The sequence below is a fragment of the Trachemys scripta genome, chromosome 15, assembly GCF_013100865.1.
Source record: "Trachemys scripta elegans isolate TJP31775 chromosome 15, CAS_Tse_1.0, whole genome shotgun sequence".
In the NCBI taxonomy this organism is placed as follows: Eukaryota; Metazoa; Chordata; order Testudines; family Emydidae; genus Trachemys; species Trachemys scripta.
The window spans coordinates 22594064-22612067 of record NC_048312.1 but is presented as its reverse complement, the minus strand read 5'-3'; the positions used below and the strand labels follow the sequence as shown (position 1 = coordinate 22612067).

Genomic DNA, 18004 nt, shown 5'->3' with positions numbered 1-18004 from the left:
ATAGTGCAGTAGTACACCTCCACCTCAGCCACTCCACGATCACATTTCCTCAGCCACAGCTGATAGCAGGTGGCAATAGTAATACCCAGGGCCATATTCCAATACCACTCTTGGGGCAGTGGATGTTTCTATGCAACACACATTCTCTCTACTGAAGTCCTGCACTTTTTTCTTGGTGACATGCTATATTGTCAGTTTTGACCTTTCGTGAAACAGCAGCACTCTCTGAAACAGCTCTGGGCCATGTGCCACTGACACAGGGCGACAGTATGTTGAAATGGAGCCAGCCCTATTGTCACTGGGTTGAAATCCTGTAAGAAGTGAACAGGAGTCCGATTCATGGTATTCTGCTCACTTTCTATAACCCAATGAATTAAATCCCTCCAAAAGGAAAAGCCTGGTGCGAAGTGGAATAGCAGAGCTGCTACTTTATATGCCCACTTCGGTTTGTTGTTTCTTGGCTATTTCTAGGAGGCTAGAGTTGTAAGTAGGGGCAGTATTTCTCCTTACCTTTCCTCCATACGAGTAAACCTTAACAATTTTGCAATAGACACAATGCTTTTTCTCCAGTAAATTTCAGCACAGAAAATATGGGCACGGTGACACTGAGAAGTTGGGCAGTGTTCATGGTAGTCAAAAGGCTTAATAAATATTTTACTTCACCAGTTTCTGAACTATTTTAGTTTTGTTACAATTCTGATCATGCATCATAGGACTGAAACAATGAGTTTTAAATATGTATTATTTGTGCACATTAAAATAGAAATAAAGGAACATTTAACAAGTTAGCATTTCATCAGATACATCAGGTAGTAGGCACAATAGATAAATCAAGCAGTTTGGCTTTATGCAGAACATTGCCATGAAAAATGTTGTGTAGACCAAAGTGTAATAGTAGCTATTAGTAATTCTCCCACACGCCCGCCAAGAAAAATCTTCATAGGGAGGGTGGGGGGTATTTATGTGCACAAAAACAATGAACAGTAGGAGGACAGAAATAAAATAAGTCACCACAGGCAGCAGAGTGAATATTAAAAACTCTTCCTGTGAAAGAATTCTTCAGACCCTGTAAAAATTGTTTAGTTAAAAATAGTTGTATTTACAATTAAGTCTGATCGAGAGAGTTTTCCCACCAGGTGTAAGTTATTAAGATGTACAGTAACTTGGCAGATTGAGTACAATCTGAATTATATTAGTGTAGGCTTTTAAAAAATTGCAGCTCTCAGGCATTACAGCACCAGAATATTAAGATGGTGGGATGAATAACTGTTTCCCTTCCTATTAAAACATTGCTGCAATACAGCAGCAGCAGCATTAGACTTGCTGTTGGCAATTAAAGGGGTTTATTCCTAGCTGAAATTTTGTGTCTGGATTATTTGCCAGGAGCCAGATTCTTCTTCCAGATATTCACATGCATCTCTACCACCATCAATGGGTGTGTATCTAAGGGCTCACCACTACTAGTTAAAAATCTGGACAAATCCACCTCTGTTTCAATCCAAGTCAATATGCTTTAATTTTCTGATCGCACATGGGGAAGATGTCTGCTAAAAGGCAGAATATTCTGAAGGTGAGCTCTGTGGTAGGCTTACACTCCTATCAATTACGTAGCTCCTGCTAGTGGCTGATCGGTTAGAATGACTTAGTGGTACCCTATATGGAAGGAAAAGGTCATTTCACCATGCTAGTTAATATAGTTAATTGTTTTATTTGGTTATTGTTCAACAACAAAATTCAATATTTTCCAGGTGGAGCTTGATCTGTACCTCTGATTCCCTCCCTTGTCAATAAAAAAAGGTAATGAAGAAAAATCCTGTACTTTTAGATACCTAAAACCTCATTAATGCTAACAAGCTTTCGATTGCAATTTAATGTTACAATATTTCTTCATGGGATCTGGGAGGATTAAGCTGAGGCCCCTCCAATGTCTGAAGATGGCTGTCCACAACCACCATTAAAACAAAAAGCTAGTGTTGAAAAATGCACAGTTTACAATAAAAAAGTAGAAACCGATTCAATTCCCTTTTGTTACGAATATAAAGTTTCTTGTAAATATGTACAGTCCTTTGAGCTATTTCTATAGCAGGAAGCATTTCACAAACAAGACACAAGATATACACTTTCAGGACTTGACAAGCCCATTTCTCAGGTCATGAAGATCTTCCATGAGATGCAAAGATTTAAAGACTGATCTCTGTGACCTTTCAAAATACTGAGACCAAGAGACAAATTTCAGCACGTTTCCTGCCAAATCATCTGGTCTAAAATAACCCAACAGACAAGAGAACAGAACACAATATCCATGAAACTCGCCAAAGGGCATTGACAAGGCATTTGGAGGTTTATGGGTGTCTAGGACAGGTTAGCACTGGCTGGCAAGGGACAAGCAGAAGATAAAAGGCTTGGCCAACGAGAAAACTGGATGCAGTTTTGCTCTTTTCCATTTATAGAGAACATGTTTTTTACTCAGCCTGTCACTGAAGCAGACTGAATGGTCAAAACCTGCCTTGAAAATCATTTGCTCTCTGGCTCAGTTACAAGGGATAATGTTCATGGCATTGGAGAATATGAAGCAATAAATGGCTTGAGGTTAGAGGCAAAAGCGAAGGTGAGGTGTTTGGTAACCGCCAAAGCTGTTTATTGCAAGTATCCTCTAGTGCCGTGACTATTAGCTCTTACTGTACAACAAGATACAATCAGAACAGGAAAGAAGAACTTTCTGTTGAGAGATGACAATTCTGTGCACTTGCTTTCTCATGCTTTCCTGTGACGTTCTTGGGGGGTAGGGGGCAACCTATTAACCACAGTGAGGAGTGGCCTCTATGGCAAATGATGACTATAAGGATTTTGATACAATTTCTGACTGGGATTGTGTTTAACACTGGGGTGTGTGAAGGTGAAGGATAGCGATTGTAGTTCTCTTGTCATATAATAAGGATTGTAACTCTCTTCTGTGCCAAATTCTCCAGTAAATCATGGCGGTTAGTTTGCAGCGTAATCTAAAGGCTTCAATTAATTTACAAGTGAGGTGTACAATACAATACTTAGCACAGCAACCTAAGAGGTGAGAGCAGCCGGAGTGATGGTGCAGCAGCATGCAGTGAATTGCCATGCAGAAAACCTGGGTAAAGAGTCTTGTACCCCAGTACGTCAGAGACAATGCACTTTGTTTTAGGGCTTGGGGGATTGTGACCATCTAATCAGGGGATCTGCCCTCCTCCTCATCCAGCTGAACAAAGCTGCACTGGGGCAATTCTACAGAGAATGAGCTTTGAAAGTGGCAGGGGAACAAACGGATCCAGGTTAATTCTCTAGAGCTCTGTAGAGACTATCCAGTGATGCTGTCTATTGCAACCAAGTCACCATGGCCTTTCAGTTTACAAGGCCATGACAAATTCCAGCATCTTTTTCAAAACTATGATTTATTATCTGGTAAATGGTGCTAACCACGTTAAGATTTAGGTTGGGATCCTCATCCCATTTGATTTCCTTGATGAACTGTTAAGGACTAAAGCTAGAGTACAAAAAGTTTATGAACTGCTTGAAAGAGTAACAGTAGTACAAAGTGCAAAAAGTATGACTGCAGGAAGGTGCAGGGAAATAAACTGAGAGGCAGACAATCCTTGTTAGAGTCACATGTCTCCTGACGCGGAGCCAGTTCTGGCCCAAGAAGGTTGTTTTGGTAACTGGGCAGCAGAAGCATGGAGTGCATATACTCAGTACATTTCCTTTGTTTTTCCTGCAGATCACGATGAGGAGTAAGTTTGTCTAGCTGAGACTTATACTGAAGATTGGTCCCAGACCTAGCAGGGAAATAAAATGACAAGTTATACAAGATGCAGTAAAACTTTCCTGTTCTCCTATATGTAGTCCCAAGACACATAAGGAGCACAGCTTTCAGCAGGAGGCAGAAGCAGAGTTCTACTGAGTCCCATGTGTCTCCTTATCTAGGTGAAAATGCTATGTGTCATGAATCTTCCCCCCTACCAGTGATGAAGGCCACCATCTTCACATGGCATATAGTGAGCTCCTGACAAGCATCTTCTTCCAGACAAATCCCCCTTCCATTTCATGTGGGCCTGATTCCTCTCAGTGCAGAGACCCTCCTCATTCACAGATATACAATGCCTTCAACACCTGTTCCGTAGTCATACACAGATCTAAACACCCAGTGTTGGACCAGCTGCCTTGACAATGGCATAACAGTAGTGCTGGGGGGAATATTCTCTTTGGAAGAGATTTTCACATAGCCAATGCATATCATATGTTTCGATGTACTGTGATTGCACATATATTTTGAAGTGGGTTTAGGTTGAAGCCCCTCACCCACACAGGCTTTTCACAGCACAAACAGTCACCCCGCACTGGGAGACTCAGATACTTTCCTGAGACATTTGACAGAGCTCCAGCTTACCTTATTGACTTGTGAGAGTGGAGTTCTTGCACCTCCCACAGGCGTTCGTCCCCTGCTGGGCTCTTCAAACAACCTTCCAGGGGACCTTTCTCTGCGGGTGCTCAGAAGCCTGCCTGGAGATTTCTCTCTCTCCAGTGGTCGCCCAGGAGACTTGTCCCTGCGCAGCTCTGTCCTTCCCTCTCGATACCGATGTGGTGTGCTTGGTTCTCGAGGGTGGCTTGGACCTTCTGGTGGTCCTGGGCTTGATGCTACCCGCTTGGTTATGTGCTCATTATATGTGGGGGGACCTCTCTTATTAGGGCTGCTATCATTCAAAAACAATGGGCGCGGACAGCTGAGTGACAAAAACCTTAGAATTACATTTTTATTAGAGGACATGTCTTCCCCCCAGTCATTCCAGAGGGTTCAAATGAAAGCGCATCAGAGCTAATTCAGCCTTACTGACAAATGCCAACCACTTCCCTGTAACTGTTCAGAAAAGCCACACTCCTAGGCTCCCAGCTGTGTGCTCTGTGGATATAATAGCACCAACTGCAAAGGTTTGTTACCAGCCACCAGACCCAAGTCCTGGTTGGATGAAACGTTGTTATTACAGAGATGGAACCTCTTACCAGCAGTTTTTCTTTAACGTGGAGTCCTAAAGAGGCCTAAATGACAATTCATGAAAGGAGGTAGATAAGTGTGGCTTTAAATAGGCTATAGCCAGAAATCAAGTATTATAGAAGAGAGGTTTACCTTCCTTCTGAAGATAAATATAAGTATTGCTGCAGAAATCTCTGCATCAGGAGACTACATAGCTTTAGGGGTGTGTCTACTAAATTAGATATTTCAGCTCCTTAAGGAATATTCAACATAAATCAAGTCTATGGCCTGGTCTACAAGGGGGAGAAGGGGAAGAGGGAGGAAATCAATCTAAGTTACGCAACTTCAGCTACGTGAATAACGTAGCTGAGTCGACATACTTAGATCTACTTACTGCGGTGTATTCACTGCGGTAAGTCGATGGCTGATGCTCTCCCCTCAACTCCGCTTGCACCTCTCGCCCTGGTGGAGTACTGGAGTCGACAGGAGAGCGCTCGATTTATCGCGTCTAGACTAGACACGATAAATCGACCCCTGCTGGATCAATTGCTGCCCCTCAATCCAGCGGGTAATGTAGACAAGCCCTAAGTAACATCTACAAGAACTACTTATTTTCCTAGGGATATAGCAGTAGGGTTTTCCTATTTGAAAGTACATTAAAAATTAATTTACACCTCATAGGATTTGTTCAAGAAGCACAAGTTACAAGACGTCTAAGTAAACATTCTGATAAATAAGAGGATAGGAGGAGAGGTTACAAATTTGCCAAGCTTTAGATTTCTCTCTCTTTTTATAGGTAACACTTTTCACTATACAACAGGGCACTATCAGTCACAATATTCACTTACCCGGCCAATTCGTCCTCGCTCTGCTTAACAGAACAAGATCACATCACTTATCGGAGTCTCCTACACTGTCACGTTCAGACATACAGTATTTAAAGTCCAAATCCTGTTCTGTCAGTCCCAGCTGTTGTAACTAAGGAATAATTCCATGACTAGGGCCAAGCAATTTATTCCAAGAAATATTTTATTAAAAAAAAATTGATTTAGTGTATCGATGTTTAAACATCGAATTTTATTACTGTTCTAAAACAGAACATTGGTACAGGTTTTCTTAGTCATGTTAAGAGAACAAAGCATCCAGATTACTTGTGGCAAAAACTCATCTCTGATTCATCCAGTACTAATCTAGGGATCAACTAGGGATCTCTGAGCAACTGACTATAACCTATTTCTATGCGAAGTATTTTTCAGTGAGGAAGGCAGCCACCCTAGACTTCAACACAGAAGGCCTTCCCATGGTCTTGATGGAAATCATCACAGCCTAATTATCTATTTGTTCTAGAGTAAATTCTTTTAATTCCAAAACGTTCAAGATATTCCTGTTCTATGGGACTTTGGATATCTGGGGGTACGTCCAGACTACCCGCCGAATCAGTGGGAAGCGATCGATCTATCGGGGATCAATATATCGTGTCTCGATCCCCGAACGCGCTCCCGTCGACTCCGGAACTCCACCAGGGCGAGTGGCGGTAGCGGAGTCAACGGGGAAGCCGTGGTCATCAAACCAGCGCCATGAGGACGGGAGGTAAGTCAGAATAAGATACATTGTAAGATACGCAACTTCAGCTATGGGAATAGCGTAGCTGAAGTTGCGTATCTTACATCGACCCCCCCGCCCCAGTGTAGACCAGCCCTGAAAGTGGACACAGCTGGGATATCTGTCTAGAACAATTAGGAAATGTACTTCCTTGGCAAGATTTCTTTTGGACACAAAAGTTAAAATAATTTCAGAAAGAATCTCAATACAGATGCATGCAGAGATTCTTCATCGCCCGGGGCCATCTCTTCTTTCACAACAGTATTGTTAACATCACAAAACACTCCTGTTTTGTTTTGAAAATATTTGTGGAGGAAGTTATCCAAGTATGGCCACAGAGTTCAGGTTCCAGAAGGGAGACACCGGCACTCTGGATTTTAAAAGATCTGTTAAACCAGCAGGATTTCCTGATACTTCTGAGAGAAGCTGAGCTTCTCCCACTAGAACAAAATGAGGTTATCATGCAATAATACTGGAGAAAGGGGTCTAGAACTAATGCTCATACATAGCATGAGGAATGACACTGAATGTAGCACAGTAACTCATACCTGCGTGTAGCGGAGGATCCTCTGTGGTGTTCATTGTTGGACTCCTTCACTAGATTTCCCTTACAGCAGATCACTCTTAATTTGTCCTGATAGGAGGAGGCCAGGTAAATTGCTCCAGATGAAATTGCTGGCCCTAGATACCGAGGATTTGGGATATCCAAGTGGGCTCGTGCAGGAGTGCTGAGTGAAGGGGGGGGGGAGGGGAGAGAAAAACTCTTTATAATCCGGTTGTTGTACATTATTCTTGGAAAGCTATCGCCCCTGCAGCAAAGCATATTTCTTCTCTTCAAAGTGCTGAGCAGAACATGACTTACCCTAGAGAAGCACGTGCCTGAATCTCAACCACTTCCAGGGAATTGAAATGAGTCACAAACAGGTAGGGTTCTCTGTAGGCTGCAGCGGAGAAAGAACACCATGCACGGACTCGACATTAGTAAAAATTAGTCAGGAAACTTGCAGGATGAAGCTAACATTTTCCTGCCCTCCTGCAGTCCATAGGGAAGACTAAGGATGTGGGTTTTCTGTAGCAGTTCTATATACTATATTGCTAAATGGGGAGAAACAAGCTTAAAGAAGCATTACCTTGTACCTATCTGCTCCCATACCGTTATATCACACAAAAGGGATTTAAAAATGGACTATTAACTGGACAAAATCTATTAGGAACTGCAAAAGACCCTATGATTTCATTTTGATATGCCAGATTCTTGAATATTTCAGACACATCCAAGCATCCATTAAAAATACCAGTGGCCAATTTAGTCACTGTCAGGCTGGGAATATTAATCAAATATATCACTTTGATTTAATTTTCCTCTTATTCTTCATGCTTCAGAAAGGCTGCTACATCTATTTAGGTTTATAATTATTTGTAACCACTAGAAAACACGGAGTCTGAAGGGGATCCTTCCCATTGGGGCTGTTTCCTGGATGTGATAACCCCCAGAATGCTGAATATTTTGGAACACTGGAACTCGGTGGAACCAGCACAAAACTGGTAAACGTCATTCAACACCTACCAAAAGCCAAAGGCAAGCGACTCCATTTCAGGTCTTCTGTCCGACTGCGCCTTCCATAGGAATCCACAAAGACGCCAAACTCTGCAGAGAACAATCACCAGTGTCATTTGCTTGTGGCTGGATATTTTTTTTTTTAAAGAGGAAGTCAAGCAAAGGTGGGTTTTTACAACAGAAATATGAGGGCCATCTTTTGCAGCTGGTGAATTCTACAGTAGCCAGAATTAAATTACGCTCATTGACATAATGCTTGCAAACACTGCTGGTTTAGGAATGATTTCAATAGTTCAGTTGTTGCAGTCCAAGTCCTCTTTATACTGAGTAAGGCAAAGTTATTATTCCTTACACTTCTAGGAATCCAGCATCTCCAAATAGGAGAAACACAGAAATATTAGTCATAAAAGCTGTCCAAGCAGGCAGTTACTGTAAATACCTGAAGGATTATTATTGTTGGAGTTAAAGGTGCTTTGTGGACTTCTAGGACATTGGACTAAAGATCAACAAAAACAATTACATTAAAAAATAGCTTGTAACCCTTTGTTTCTCCACTGAGATGAAAGGAAAAAATCTTTCTATGGAAGTCATTGCATCACATAAGGAATCCTCTAGTTTAAAAGCCAGGAACGTTTAATCAGAGTGGTTAAACATCTATTTGCACTGAACATTCATTGTATTCTCTTCATCACTGGCATAGAAATGAAAGTTACTTACCTGTAACTGGAGTTCTTCAAAATGGATTCTAAGTTCGCACTCCTGGGATGCTCTGACAGATGCAGCTTGAACAGGTAGAATTCTAGCAAGCAATAAGTTGGAGCCCTCACATGCTCCCTTCCCTCCCCCTTCAGTGAACAAACGGTTCCAAGGTGAGGGTATAAAAGGGGCGTGGCACTCATTTAGATCCAATATGATGGTTTTCCCCAGGGTATGTTCACTGAATACCCTCTGGTCAGATGGGTCTCTCTGGGGATTTGCTCTTTGCAAAGAGGCTGACAGACATGGCTGAGATGCTCGTGCTCGCCATAACAGCTATAGCCTTTTGTTGTGGATTGACTCTGGAAACAGGGACTGGCACCACAGTAGTTTTCCTCTTCAGATGCTTCCCACTTCCAGATCCTTTAGTACTGGGTACAGAGGTGGTTGGTTTGTCCTTCCCTCCAGATTCACTCAGAGCCAACACTGGCCTCAGACTCGTTCGAGCCTTGTACTTGCCCAGTTCCGGATGGTTTTGCTGACAGTGCTTCTTGTAATAAAATTGTCTGAAGCCTGTTCTGTCTGTTCTTTTTTGCTCACGTTGTACAAGTCAAGCAAACCAGCATTTTGAAGGTGAGTGTCCCTCACCCAGAGATGCCAAGTATCTAGCATGCGTGTCAGATGCCACGAATACTGCAGGTGTGACACACGTCTTTTAAAATAGGGCTTTTCATTCTTCAGTTCTGCCATTTCTGAACTGCAGACTTACAACTAACTTCACCTAATACTAAACTAGTTAACGATCTAACTGCTAACTAAATCTAATTATAAAATTGTTAACTAGCTAATAAGCTATGGATCCAGGAGCACCCCAAAGCAGTTCCTCATGCATTCAGCTGCTTGTAGCTGTAAGTAATTTAGGTGGCTGGAGTGCCACACCCCCTTTTACACTTTTGCCCTGGAATGTTCAACGTTCACTGAGGGGATGGGCCAGGGAGGCGCAGGAGTGCTCCAATGACTACTGCTAGTTAGAGTTCTCACCAGTTCACGCTGCACTGGTTGGAGCGTCACACGAGTGGGAATATGCAGAGGACACTCAAAGAAGAGCTGACTGACAGGCACCGAGATCTTAACGTAACCCAGAAGGAATATGACCAACATATTTTAACAATATTTTCTATTGCACAATATGACCTACAATCTAACATGCCATTTCCAGCAATAACGTTATCCAATATGATCATGCCCACCCAATGGCTAGCCTCCCATCACTACAGTTCCCAGGTATCTTGTGACAAATGCTGTGCAGATGAGCAAGCTAGTCCAGCAGCCACATGATACACTTACCATGGAAACAAAGCAGGTACTCCTCCCTCTGTCCTGTAGGGTTCACCTGTATGATACTGATTGGGAAGCTATTGGTGGAAGAAGCAAACACAGCAGAGGCTAAGGAGTGGTCATTCTTATCGAGAAACTCTGTAAAGGGGTAGAAAGGAACAGCAATGTCAGCACCAGCCTTTCTGTAAGTTCATACCCCTTGCTCCCATGTAGGTAGACAAGTATCTATCCCAAAGGAACATTCACAGAGCTGTTTATTTATGACAGGAAATGACTCCTACCCTCCAGGGTATACTGCTTCATCTCAATTTCATAGAACTTGTTGGTTCCGATGATGATGCTGTAATTGGTCAAATGGATACAGCTACATGGCTCTGAAGTTTCAATCTCCTGGAAGAGAAGGACAAGGACAGGCCTAGATGATCCTTATTCAACTTTTCTGTTCCATTAGTTCCCCTGTATTTGTTTAAACATTTCTCTTATTACATAGGATTCTGAGTGGCAATATTTCCCTCTGTAAAAGGTGTTTAACAGCTGCAGACTGCGAGCCTGCAATCTCCAGCGGGTGGAGAAGTTTTCTTGCTGGCAGAACTAGCATTAATGTGCCTGCTAATCCATTAGTTTCCTTCTCTACGGGGGTTTTACTGGCTCTTTAGAAGGCAGGTGTGCACACCATGAATCTGGTTGAACTCCAGCTACCATTAGAAGTGCAGGCAGCAACAGTTACAGCCAGATCAGCTTTTGCATCTGTGAAAAGCCAAGCGATTGCATTTGTTTCTTTCAGACAGACCATGCAACGGTCATCTACACCTTTGTCAGCTACAAATTAGACAAATACTCTAAATCGCATGCTGTGGTGTTCACTGTACGGCCCCATTATGGGGGTGGAGAGGATGTAGGAGAGATTTGAGAAGTAGAGTCAGAGTAAAGCAGTGATCCTTAGTTATACACAGTGTTACATATTAACAGTCAACTAGGTTGAGGCACTATAAAATTGGGCACCTCCAGGTCTTAAAGGCAAGAGTTGCATGGGGGGGAGGGAGGAGGAATGCTGCCAATCAAATTTATTTTTTGAACAGACTTTAAATGAGAGAATGAAGAATTTTTATTTTTAACAAAGTTGGTTACAAAAGAACCGGTTGGGTTCTCAAGACTCAAGTGGCTTGGACACTTGCAATTAAACAGCCCCTTAGCTCACGCCCGATTCAGCTATTGGTGGAAGAAGCAAACCCGGGTTTTTAATTGCAATGCAGACATACCCAAAATAGCTATCAGCTCTAATTTTAACTGGAGCAGGTTACAATTTACTGTCATTTTAGCTAGCAAGCAAAATCGGTATGAGCAACCTAGGTTTAGGCCCTTGCTCCTCAGCAGAGTGGAGTCTCACGCTGGATTGTTATGAATACGTGAACTACGGAGAGAAATCAGTAAACTTGCCTTCCTGATGCAGAACTTGCTGAGGCTCTCGTTATAGCGCAAAACCACCACTTTGCTGGGCATGGCTGCACAGATACAGAGTCCGTTCTCAACCTACAGAGCAGGTTAAAAATATGGTTAGAGATGGCAATAGAGACGTTCACACTAAAGCGGTGGAAAATATTCTGAACACATGAAACAGTTCTCTTTGGTGAAAGGTACCGCAATGTTGGCAGAGATGAGTGAGTAATATTTGTAATAGGACAGTGGGGCGTAACTGCAGATTAGTGAAAGAATGAAAAGCCTTTTCACACTCCTAAAGGACAGCACACATCCAGACTGCTTCTGCGATTTCTTTTGTAGTTGAAGCAAGTTAATTAAAAGAACAGGAAGCTTTTAATAGAATGATGTTCCTATTAAGAGGGATAACGAACCCGGATTAACCCAGGCAGGTTAGATCTTTAACCTCTTGAACTTGTATCTTAAACAATGCTTTGAAATGAATTATGTTCAACTTGTCAAGGATCTGATTAATCTGCATAAGCAGTTCCTGCTGAAAACTTCCGCAGTGGCCAAGAGTTTCACATTGAAATTGGCAAATACACTGAACGTTGCAGAATGATACAACTGCATGAGCAAATTCACTACCTGGGTAAGCATCACTCTGTGTTCAAGAGCAAAGACAGAGGAATAAGAAATGTACTAATCATAAGAGTCTAAAAACGGAGAGTGAATGTCTACAGTCAGAGAGACAAGGTGGAGGAAGTAATATTTTTTATTAGACCAACTTTTGTTGGTGAAAGAATAGCTTTCAACTCATACAAAGCTCTTCTTCAGTCAGTTAGGTTAGGTTTATCTCACAGTCTGTATCATATAACAGGTTAGCATATTCCATGTATTGGTTGTCTGTGCTTGTTTATATTTGCAATAGACCCTTCAAGCTCCTTCCCCTCCCCACTCCTCCCCCCTTTACTCATTTTATTTGGAGAAAAATACAAAAAACCAAGTATGTAGCTCCTGGATGTGCTGATTATGACAAGAAATAAAGTTGCTGATTTGATGAAGATTAAACCTAGCAATCAATCCCTTCTACTGTCTCACTGGGCCTGGGATCAATAGATAAACTAAAGTACAGCCCAGGGCACAAAAGATCTATATCCTACCTTGCCAGCAGCAAAAAGATGACATCCTTTGACAGCCTCAAAGATGTTTGGTGAGATATCAGGCTGGGCTGGGAGGTGAGATTGGGCTAGAGACTGCTTAACTTTCTTTACATCAACAAGACACAGAGCCCTCTCTTCTCCTGAGGACAGAAACAGTTATATTTTTTCAATGTAAGATATAGTCAAGCAAGGAGAGAATTTCACTCTTCACTGCAAGAGCCTATTCTGTTACATAAGCAGCAGCTTCTCATTATGGGTTGTTACTGTGGTAACACCTACAGAACACAGTACATGTAAAAAATAATTCCATGTGAAAAAGAACTTTAAAAAAGGAGTAATAAATACACCCGGGAAAACAAGCACTGTCTCCTTGGATTGTTATAGTTGCTGGTTCTAGCTGAAAGACATTAGTACATGGCCCCATGAAGGCACTGCCTAGATTAGCCAAGGAGACCCCTCCTTTTCAAGTGAAAGGTGCTTTATCATTTCTGCCCACACAAGTTTGCAGTAGAGCCTCATGGTGCTACAGTTAAGGATCACTTTGACCCATGTTGGAACCCTGAGCTTTCAGGAATATCACCTTTTCAAATATCACATTGGGTGTGACTTTTGTCTACAATTACTTTCTTTCCTACAAACTTGAAATACTGTATAAATGCTAGGGCATCTTAATATTATACAGCAAATTTGTGAAGCTTTTTTGTTGATTCCCTACAAACATTATATAGGAGGTTTCGATATTAAATTGTGGTATCTATCTAGTCCTTCTAGGCAAAGAGCAGGACGGAGAGCTAAGCACCATTGGGAAAGTATATTGCTCCAATTCGCATTCAGACTGAGGGACATAAAAAGCAGAAGATGAAAGCAGCCCTAGTTATATTACATGGGCAAGGGTTGTGGGACCCTCTGTTAGAGCATTAGAGAGTCATGGTGCTGCAGATCCTAGGACAGTGGTGCCCAATCTGTGGCCCTTCAGGGCGACTGTTAAAAACAAAGAAAAAGGAGTGTAGCTGATTAAAAATTGAAAATGTATTCCAAGTTAGGCCTTGCAACAGCCCCACTACTTCAAAGAGGCAATAGGGGACACCACCCCCCATAATTGTCACCCACCACTTCCCTGGCAGCCTCCAGAGCAACTCCATTGTGCGCTGGGGGGGGCGGGGGGCTGTCAGCAGATCTGTGCTGCTGCATGGGAGGGGAAGGGAAAGAGCTGCTCTCACTGTTCCATTGCCTGCTTCCCTTCTAACCTGTGGGAATGATACAGAAACAGCAGGACGGGGTCTTGACTGGCTCTGCCTGAGAGAGCTCTTCGCAAAGAACGGTTCCTCTCCACTATACAGACAGCCAAAGTAGTCCAGGAGAGGTTTGGGAATCAACAAACGTTTATGGCTGACTTCAATCACAGCACGGAGTGTTCAGCACCTCTGATAACCAGAACACTTATTTAGGTGCTAAATATAGATTAAGAAGCCTAACTTAGAAACTCAGGTTTGAAAATGTTGGCCTCTGTTATTCAGTCCCCCATCTGTAAAAAACAGAGAGCTCACTCCCTTTGTGCAGGGATATTGTGAGCATTACTTCATTCGTTAGCGTACATGAGAATCTGAGGTGATTCTGTGATGAGCACCACAGAAAAGCCATACATAAAAAGTAGAGAGGAACCCAGGGAAAGCAAGTTCCACTGACACTGTGCTGTAGGGAGTGTCCCCTTAACCTTCACAATCTAGAACGTTTATCAGAACACTTCTACAAAAACAAAAATCTGCCATCTTCCTACCATCATACCTGCTATCATGAGCAGTTTATCCAGATCCTTTATGAGGTGAATTTGGAAAACAGCACCAAGTCCTGGAATGTGTGTTAAGGAATTTTTCAACACATTCAGGGCATAGAGACCTTCCTCTGTACCAACGAGTACTACCTATAAAGACAAAAATTGAACAGTCAGCACTGTATAAGAATATCACAGAAATGCAAGTCTGGATACACATACTCCTTTCACGCAAGGTATACAGTGACCAGGTTGAGTGTTGTACACTGATGTCATCACCTGGTCACTGAAGGGCATTGTGCAATTTATATCCAGACGGTCTTCCCCCTCAAGCTTCAACAGGGAGTTTCCAAGCAGCTTCTGTAAGTGACAAAAAGAAAACACAGTATGATTAACTAGGAAACACAAATCAAACTCTTAGACAACACTTAGCACTGACTCACAGCAATCTGAAGAGCCAGCATGTACAATCACGTCTCAAAACTTTAACGTAAATTATTGCCTCCAGACTCGTGCTACATTGGTTGTAGCAAACACTAAACAATGGATCATTATCTGAACTGCAACCATCTGCCCATGCACAGCATTCAGCTGTGGAAAAGCAGAGTTCTTCTGTCACACAAAATGTGTGTCAAAGCTGTAGGGACTCTATCTGCAAAGGGTTCATAAGCTGCCACTTAACAAGGCACAATTATTAGGAAAGTGAGGAAACAAGCATGCATGTCTCTCTATTTGAACCCAAGCAGAAAGGAGGCTTTAAGACAGTCACATCAGTCTATTAATAACACAGAAGTTAGCAGAAGATTCATATACTAGTTTCTTACAGAGTGGCATTGAGGTTCCTTCAAGACACATACACATCCCAACACTTACCTGAACAGGGAACATTTGAGAAGGGATACAACTTAGGAAATCCTGATGTGTCTCAACACCCACAAAGTGGTTAGAAAAACTAAACAGAAACGTTTAAAAGAGAGACTGCCAAACAGTGTAATAGTTGGGAAGAAAATCAAGAGAGTTCTAATTAACATCCTGGACTACTCCTGCTAGTCAGATTTCCATTGACTCAGTAGCCAAAATTTGAATATGCAATGCCAAAAAGCACAATCTCCTTGCATCAGGAAAGTTATAGCGATGAAAAGGGCTGTTCTAAATGAAACAGCAGTGAGACCACTTAACTTGCCATTTTTGTCAGGAATAAACAGCTAACAAATCACAAAGGAGGGGAAAAAAATAAGCCGCCTTCTGAGATTTGCTATTTTTCGGATCTGAAAGAAGGTGTGATACTGTGAGGCATCAATCTCCTTGTAAACCATGGCTCATTGTATTCCTATTGCATGATATTAAAGACAGAAATAATATTAACTAGTTTAACTTCATTTCAAACTCAGCATGGCAGATACTAAGAAAGAAAATTTCAAAATGGTTCCCTCCAAGAATATTTTATTATTAGAATAAATTATTATTTAAATAAATAATTAAATTATTATTATTTGTACTTACAGCATCAGCCTCAGCTTTTTCCCTGGAAACTCTCCCTCCTGCCACTATTGCCTCCAAAGCAGTGACCCAGCGCTGCTTATCAGGGAAAGTCGGTGCTAGTAAGTAGAGTGTCCTCCCAGGCCAGCATGTGGTGTGTGGATGAGACTCCACCTTTAGTATATATGGCACATCTAAGGTGTTGCACAAAGAGAACAAAATCGGGATTAGCACTTGGCATATTTTCACTTGGCTTAAATTAGCATCCTTCATCTTTGTCAGAGAGGACGTCACCATAACAAGATGTTTACTGCTACAATTTATACTATCAGTAAAGATGGGCTTTTCCATCCCAGGTGCTGCAAATTAGCTATTAAAGCTAAAAAAAAAATTGATAGCATTGTGTGTATGGTTTCCATCTTTCTATCTGCTAAGTAAAGATTAACTATCAGCCTTTATTCAGAGAGGAAGAGAAGTGTCAGCTATAACATAGAAGTTCCTTTTTAAAAAAAAGCCCTATGACTGAAGCGATCCCTGATAGTTTTCTCTGCTCTGTTACACAGTGTACGCTTTCTAAAAGCAAGTCACTAAGTAGTCTCTTCCATGTCTGTAACACTGGCTTATGCAACACAAGACGACAGTTTCCTTTTTTTAATTGTTGTTCAATAACCTGTTTTAAGAAACAATAATGTTCCTACTTTTGATAGCTGAACTCTCTAACCTACAATATTAAACCCAAGAGATATATTATCTTTAAATCAGTTCAATTCCATATATACACAATCAGTACAATACAAATATTACTTCTTCTTAGAGAATAACTGATTCCATATGCCTCATATTATTTCAGGTTAATGGTTTACTGCTAGAACATACACTTTGAAAATTCAGATTGGCGGAGGGCACTGAAGGATGAAGTTTATATGAACTATGTTTAAAAGTGCTTTATAATAACTTTATAAAGCCATTCTAAGGTTTACCTCTATTTGAATGAAAGAGTACCTCATTCACAGTTCAACCATCGGGAGAGAAGAAATCAACTTTGTGGATCCAACGCTAGATGTCTGAACTATTCACAAGGCATACCTAATTGAAATAGAGGTAACCTCAGAAAGATTTATGATATTACGGAACAGCAGTTTAAAAGGTTAACTGCAGAATGAGATCTGTTCTACCATAGTTAACTGCTGGTGGATGCCAAGCCATATTCATGGATCAGTCGAAATCCATTCTACCTCAGCTGCACTGATTCTCACCTGTCTTTGCTGTATTTGCAAGTTCAGTAGCTCCTACAGCCCCATGAACAGTTACATCTCCATCAGGAAGGCACAGCTCAAACTCCTCCACAGGCCGCTGTCCAGCTTTCAGGAGAAGGGGAAGGGACATGAAGATGAATGAGAACAAGCCCCAAAGAAACAAGAAAGTAGTGAGAAAATAATGAAGAACTGGAGGAAGGAAGTGGGTAGCACATTGGGTTTTTCATAGCTGGAGCACAAGGTTACTTCCAATATTTAAACCATGTAAGGTTAATAAAATCCTAAAGGGGGGGAAAAAAACAATTCTGCCTTATTAGACACGTCAGTTCAAATTAGCAATAGCTAATGTTAACATATTCATTAGACCCTTCAATACAATGAATAATGTCAGAAAACAGAAAAGGCAAATCTTGTTTGTTGAAGGTGTGAAGTTACCTTCTCTTGCTTCAGCATCATAAATTAGCACTTTAGTTCCTTCCAGGACAATGAATTTCCTGTCCCAGCCCTGCTGTCCACGCTTATTATTCCTGAAAACACAGCAAGCACAAAAGAACATCAGAATTTCCACCAAGTTTCTGAATTGGAGTGGCAAGCAAATCCTTGGGGGATAAATTTCATTGGTAACACAAGATTGCAATTGCAAATATTGAGAGAATTCAGCGAAATTGCCTCACGATCTGGGATAATTACAGCACAGCTCCATATGTGTCACCACCTGCTCTGGCACAA

General features: G+C 41.7%; 1 protein-coding gene across 7 annotated transcripts in view; it reads right to left on the bottom strand.

The window, feature by feature from the left end:
* Positions 1-724: 724 nt before the first annotated feature.
* CIT (citron rho-interacting serine/threonine kinase) overlaps positions 725-18004 on the bottom strand; it is a 92199-nt gene continuing 74919 nt past the window's right edge. For 5 of the 7 annotated variants that reach the window (XM_034791198.1, XM_034791200.1, XM_034791201.1 and 2 more), the window contains 14 exons: positions 17711-17802; positions 17276-17380; positions 16044-16213; positions 14820-14900; positions 14555-14690; positions 12770-12909; positions 11628-11720; positions 10472-10580; positions 10200-10328; positions 8166-8246; positions 7461-7539; positions 7147-7326; positions 4415-4748; positions 725-3803 (listed from right to left, as the gene is read on the bottom strand). In XM_034791198.1, coding sequence (XP_034647089.1) covers positions 3780-3803; positions 4415-4748; positions 7147-7326; positions 7461-7539; positions 8166-8246; positions 10200-10328; positions 10472-10580; positions 11628-11720; positions 12770-12909; positions 14555-14690; positions 14820-14900; positions 16044-16213; positions 17276-17380; positions 17711-17802 — 1753 coding nt within the window. In that variant the 3' untranslated portion in view covers positions 725-3779. The remainder of the gene's footprint in view (positions 3804-4414; positions 4749-7146; positions 7327-7460; positions 7540-8165; positions 8247-10199; positions 10329-10471; positions 10581-11627; positions 11721-12769; positions 12910-14554; positions 14691-14819; positions 14901-16043; positions 16214-17275; positions 17381-17710; positions 17803-18004) is intronic. The other 2 variants (XM_034791199.1, XM_034791202.1) reach the window with 1 other exon arrangement.